The 6,252-nt window shown below is 44.4% G+C and overlaps 1 protein-coding gene across 3 annotated transcripts in view; it reads right to left on the bottom strand.

The window, feature by feature from the left end:
• Positions 1-560: 560 nt before the first annotated feature.
• ZNF586 (zinc finger protein 586) overlaps positions 561-6,252 on the bottom strand; it is a 10,554-nt gene continuing 4,862 nt past the window's right edge. Inside the window, exons 2-4 of one of the 3 annotated variants that reach the window (XM_011960450.1) lie at positions 6,016-6,065; positions 4,479-4,605; positions 561-2,428 (exon numbers count right to left, since the gene is read on the bottom strand). In XM_011960450.1, coding sequence (XP_011815840.1) covers positions 1,383-2,428; positions 4,479-4,512 — 1,080 coding nt within the window. In that variant the 5' untranslated portion in view covers positions 4,513-4,605; positions 6,016-6,065 and the 3' untranslated portion in view covers positions 561-1,382. The remainder of the gene's footprint in view (positions 2,429-4,478; positions 4,606-6,015; positions 6,066-6,252) is intronic. The other 2 variants (XM_011960449.1, XM_011960451.1) reach the window with 2 other exon arrangements.

Genomic DNA, 6,252 nt, shown 5'->3' with positions numbered 1-6,252 from the left:
TTCTTATTTCAACAAAGTGCATATCCTTTCCATTTATGAGAACTCTGAGGAATAACAAACTTGGAGAGAAAGAAATAGTATGGCAGGAGTAGAAAGATGTGGAATAATAGAAGGGAAGCCATAGCATATTTGTCGAAAAAAATAAACTTTTCCTCTGTTGTCTGTCACACAACAATGATCAATAAGGAATAATTCTGTGACCAGATATGCGGGGTGCTCTCCACACGCACCAAGCAATCCTCCAGTGGACACAAGCTGGGGGTCCTCCAGTTCAACTCAGTCATTATCTACCTGCAGATAGCATCACATCCCCCAGTTTGAGGACTCAGTCACCAAGACTGATGCTCCCATTTCTGATGCCAATCAAAGCCCCAGAGCCTCTGCTTTTGACTGATGAACTATAAACCAGGAATCCCATGGACTGCCACCCCCCCCATGACCAGATTTGATTAATTTGATAGAGTGGCACATAAAACTCAGGGAAAATAATTTACTGGTTAATTATAAATAGCACAAAAGGTGCAGATAGAGATGCATAGGGTAAAGTATGAGAAAAGCGCTTGGAGCTTCCATGCCCTCTTGCAAAGACTGAAGGTGTCTTAAACAACAGGGCCTTTATTATAACACAAATCAGGGCAATAGGCGGCAGGCTGTCTGAGATTCATGACTGGCAGGCTGGAAAATTCCATCTTAAGAATTCTGTGAGATCCAAAAGATCCCTGAAAAAGGCAGCCTATCTTTTCAAGTTACCAGAAGAGTCCTCTGTGCCAAAAATGAGTCAGTTTCATGGCCTAACTCATCGGAGAGAAAGAAATGAGAATAGAATGAGTACTGAGGATACTAAAAAAATCCCTCTGTTGAATGAAACAAAATCAAAGTTACTTCTGGATCATGATGAGTTAGGCAAATGATGTACTGTGGGCACCTGCCAAGTGGTAAAGGTGAAATGCTTTTTAGAAGAGAACTGTCAGTCACAGAAGTCTAGCAAGAGACCTGGGCAGGTTGAAAAATACTACATGGTTCCCACATACCTGGAATGTATGCAGCTATTTGATCTATGGCACATTCAATTTAGGCAGATGGCATCCTCATAAGGGGTCTCCTCCAGTGTTAAACTGAAGAAGAAATAATATTGCCTCCACATCTGTGGTATTTTCCTCATGTAAATATTCCGGTAACCAATGAGAGAGGGCGAAGGCTTTCTCACATTCATTGCACTCAAAAGGCACTTCTTCAGTGGTGCCACTCTTTTATGTAAAGAAGCTAGCATTCCAGTTACAGAATATTCCCCATTTGCCACACTCATAACACCTTGATCTGGTGTGAACTCTCTCGCCTTGAAGGAGCAAAAAGCCTGGGCAAGAAAATTTCCAAAATTTGCTTCACTTATAAGGCCTCATTCCAGTATGAACTCTCTGATGGCGACGGAACGAAGAACTGTGGCGAAACGCTTTTCCACAATCAATGCATTCATATGGCCTTTCTCCAGTGTGAACTCTCAAGTGTTTAATAAGGCTGGAGTTTTCAGCAAAGGATTTCTTACATTCACTGCACTCATAAGGCCTTTCTCCAGTGTGAACTCTCAGATGTATAATAAGGCTAGATCTTCGGCTAAAGGATTTCCCACACTGACCACACTCATGCCTTTCTCCAGTATGAACTCGCTGATGGTGAATGAGGTTGGACCTTAAGCTAAAGGATTTTCCACATTCACTACATTCGTAAGGCCTTTCTCTAGTGTGAACTCTCTGATGCTGCAAGAGTGAAGAGCTTCGGCGAAATGATTTTCCACACTCACCACATTCATAAGGCCTTTCTCCTGTGTGAACTCTCAAGTGTTTAATAAGACTGGAGTTTTCAGCAAAGGATCTCCCACATTCACTGCACTCATAAGGCCTCTCTCCAGTGTGAATCCTCCTGTGTTTAATGAGACTAGATGTATAAGCAAAGGACTTCCCACATTCATTGCATTCATAACGCTTTGCTCCAGAGTGAACTTTCCTGTGGTTAATGAGACTGGACTTTTCAGCAAAGGCTTTCCCACATTCAATACACTCATAAGGCCTTTCTCTAGTGTGAAATGTCTGATGCTGCAAGAGTGAAGAGCTTTGGTGAAATGATTTTCCACACTCACTGCATTCAAAGGTCTTTTGCCCAGTATGAAATCTCTCACGAATATGGAGTGTAGGGTTTTGGTGAAATAAATTCCCATATTTGCTGCACTCATAAGGTCTTTCTCCAGTGTGAACATTCCTGTGTTTGTGATCTCTTCTGGGTTCAGTGAGGCAGGACGTGTTCTTAAATAATTTCCTATATTCCCCACACTCATAAGGCCTTTCTCCACTATGACCTCCCTGGTCTTTGTATATATGTATACAAGTGCTCTGCTTAGAAGGTGCTGCCTCATCTTCCCCTCCATGCCAACAACCTAAAAGCAAAGAAACGCTGGTGAGGCACATGTTGACTTTGTTGAGTATGCAGCCTACCTACAAGAGTATCTGAAAACCAAAAAACTAGTCTATGGAGTTATCTGCACGCATAGGGAGTTGGGTTCAGGTTGAGGCTGGGGCTGCTTAGCATTGTCATAGATATAGGAGGCCTCATGTTGTCAAGGGCATGACTAAATGAGGCAACACACAGAATAACGGCAGGGTCTATAACTCCTTCATTTGCAAAGAACTTGCCTGTGGGACCTTATTTGCTGATGACATGTGAGTACTATATAAAGAATATGTCCAGGCCCCCACAACATGACTAGAGCACGACATCCTTTGGTCAGGGACTGTTAAGAATGGGTATATACATGGCCAAGAACCATGGCTCATGCCTCTAATCCCAGCACTTTGGGAGGCCGAGGAGGGTGGATCACAAGGTCAGGAGTTTGAGACCAGCCTGGTCAACATGGCAAAACCCCTTCTCTACTAAAAGCAAAAAAGTTAGCCAGGCATGGTGGCATGCGCCTGTAATCCTAGCTACTCAGGAGGCTGAGGCAGGAGAATCGCTTGAACCTGGGAGTCGGAGGTTGCAGTGAGCCTAGTCCAGCGTGGGCAACAGAGCAAGAATCTGTCTCAAGAGAAAAAAAAAAAAAAAGGGTATATACTTCATAAAGGCGGGGCGTGGCGGCTCACACCTGTAATCCCAGCACTTTGGGAGGCCGAGGGGGGTGGATCACCTGAGGTCAGGAGTTCAAGACCAGTCTTGCCAACATGGTAAAACCCTATCTTTACTAAAAATACCCAAAAAATTAGCCGGGTGTGGTGGGGGGCCCCTGTAATCCTAGCTACTCGGGAGGCTGAGGTAGGAGAATCGCTTGAACCTGGGAGGCAGAGGTTGTAGCGAGCTGAGATCGCATTATTGCACTCCAGCCTGGGAAACAAGAGTGAAACTCTATCTCAAAAGAAAAAAAGAATGGGTATATACTTCATAATACAAAATACATGAGTCAATATTGAAGACCACTGCAGACAGAGCAGTGAGAAAAATAGGTGAGATGTGGAGTCCAGATATATGAAAATTAGTCCTGGGTTGAATGTAACAGCAGAAGCGACAAGGTGCAGGACTAATAAATTGGCACTCTCAATAATGGGGAAGGAAAGACATAAAGCGGGGCTACTTCTATTGGCACGAAAATACTGTCAAATAGAAGAGGTCTCTGGCATAATTTGAATACAGCCCTGATGTCATGACCTCACTCACATGCTATTCTTCAGAAGAAAGCTGCCCCAAGTCCTTGCTAAGGCTGGACTCATTTACATCTTAGGGACAACCACGGGCTCTTCATTTCACCACCAAGGTGAGCAACTACATGGAAACTTGATAATGTTAAGTACTAAGAGAAACATAGGAGAGATGAACAGCAAATACTGGCTCAGAACAACTCTGCATTTGATATTCCACAGGAAAGGAAACTAAATATTATAAAAAGAATTCCTTCCTATAAATTTTTAGAGATAAGGACCTGCTATGTTGGCCAGGCTGGCCTCAAACTCCTGGGATCTGAGTAGCCTCTGAAGAGCTGGGATGACAGGTATTATTGTGCCTGATTAAATACTACAAAAAGAATTTTGAAGTAGGGTATTGCAAGAACAGGCTGTGCTTCATGTACATAATGACCATGTCAGTGCCGGCAATTTGTGGCATGAACAAATGTGAGCTAGAGGAAGGAAATGGAACTTAAGACAAACAGAAGTCTTGGATCTGCACAGTCACTCAGACAGGCAGAGGACAACCAAGATGGGAAACATTAGGGTGACTTTAAGACTCCTGACCCTGACTCCTTCCCTGGAAGCCTGCAACAAAGCAGGTTGGAGCTGCTCAAGGAAAGGAGAGTAAGTATACCTCAGTCCAACCAACAACAGAACCTCTCCAGAGAACTGGAGAATGAAGCTGTGTCCATGGTCCTGATGTGAGAAAGTGATAAGGCATAAAGGAGAGGGGCAGAGACTAACTCAGGTCACAGGTGAATATGAGTACCTTACCCAGGGAGGATATAAGTGTCAAGGTCTCCAGCATCACGTCACGGTACAGGCATCTCTGAGCCTCATTAAGAAGACTCCATTCCTCCAGGGAAAAGTTTACAGCCACGTCTTCAAAGGTCACACTGCTCTGTCATGATGGGGATAGATGAAACCACAAATGGCCCCTATGCTGAAGACCCACAATCCACTTCCCCAACATATCTACCCTTGCCCATCCTCCTTCTCCCAGGATTCCCAACTCAGAAAAGAAACTTTGATTCCGAACTCAGAAAAGAAACTTTGCCCACTAGTGCAAATGGTCCTCATGGGACCATTAATCAAGACACATAGCCATCAGCAACAAGAGGCAGATAAGCAAACAGGTGTCTGCTGTGGTCCTGAAATAAAGGGTTTCATCCTCTCCTTTCTAGCAATTCCCCTGGTATAGCAAAGGTCACGTGAATCCCAATGCAGTGCCTGAGGCCTTTCAAACATAATCTTTATGTACATACACATCCTTCACATCTTTGGACACCACAGACACATGCCAATTGCCACCACCACCTAACTGCCCACACCATAGGCCTCTCTCTGGTCTTGCCAGAAGTTGAAGTATTTTAATCGCCCTTTCTTCTACTGGTAAGAGTAGGAGTCTCACCCTAGGGTTATGGTGATGGCCAAACACACAACACCTGATGCTGAACACAAGTCATCAAGAAAGTTCATTAATCAAATATGCTCACAGCTTGAAAGAAGAGGACACCACTCACCACAGACAGCCACATGGGGGTTGAACTATGCATAAGAGAGAGAGGCCAGGTGCGGTGGCACACACCTGTAATCCCAGCACTTTGGGAGGCCGAGGCAGGTGGATCACCTGAGGTCAGGAGTTCGAGACCAGCCTGAACAACAAGGTGAAACCCCATCTCTACAAAAAAATTTTTTTTTAATTTTTGTAATAAATACAAAAATTAGCCGGATGTGGTAGCATGCACCTGTAGTCCCAGCTACTCAGGAGGCTGAGACAGGAGAATCTCTCGAACCCGGGAGATGGAGGTTGCAGTAAGCCCAGATGGCACCACTGCACTCCAGCCTGGGCAATGGAGCAAGACTCTGCCTCAAAAAAAAAAAAAAGAGAGAGCGCAACCAGGGACTGTGGTATGTAAGCTTTGCTCAATCAAGGGGGTGTGATAGTTCCTGATTCCCTTAAAAGAAGGCAACTGGCTTGTTTTTATTTTTAATTTTTGAGACAGGGTCTTGCTCTGTCACCTGAACTCCCTGGGTTCCAGCAATCCTCCCACCTCAGCCTCCTAATTAGCTGGGACCACAGGTGTGTGACACCACACCCAGCTGCAACTGGCTTGTTTGAATCTCTGTGGGTAGAAATGAAATTGAAACCTGCTACAAATAAATAACAACCAGGAACTCTGCCTAGTCCTCTTGATTAAAAGGACAGTCAGGCTAGGACACATTATCCAAAAGAGCAGAGTGGGGAGGGGGATTTGCACTCAGACCATTTGAGGTATCACCAGACATGAAGGTAGCACATGAAACTGGCCTTAACTTTAGGGCTTACACCATAATGTGGCTGGCATCATCCACAGTAGTCTTGGCAAATTAAAAAGGAATCCAAATTTACCACAGAATTCTAATGTTTCTCAATAGCAGTCGTAGCCCCAAATCATTCTTTGAAGCCCTCCATGCATAAATCCACAGACAAAAAGAACCACTAGCATTTTCAGATATTTATGGTGCTATTCCACTTCTGTGCTGCATTTGCTATCCTCAGAAACTA

Source organism: Colobus angolensis, unplaced genomic scaffold (genome assembly GCF_000951035.1).
Source record: "Colobus angolensis palliatus isolate OR3802 unplaced genomic scaffold, Cang.pa_1.0 Scaffold510, whole genome shotgun sequence".
NCBI lineage: Eukaryota > Metazoa > Chordata > Mammalia > Primates > Cercopithecidae > Colobus > Colobus angolensis.
This window is presented reverse-complemented; position numbering and strand designations above follow the sequence as displayed.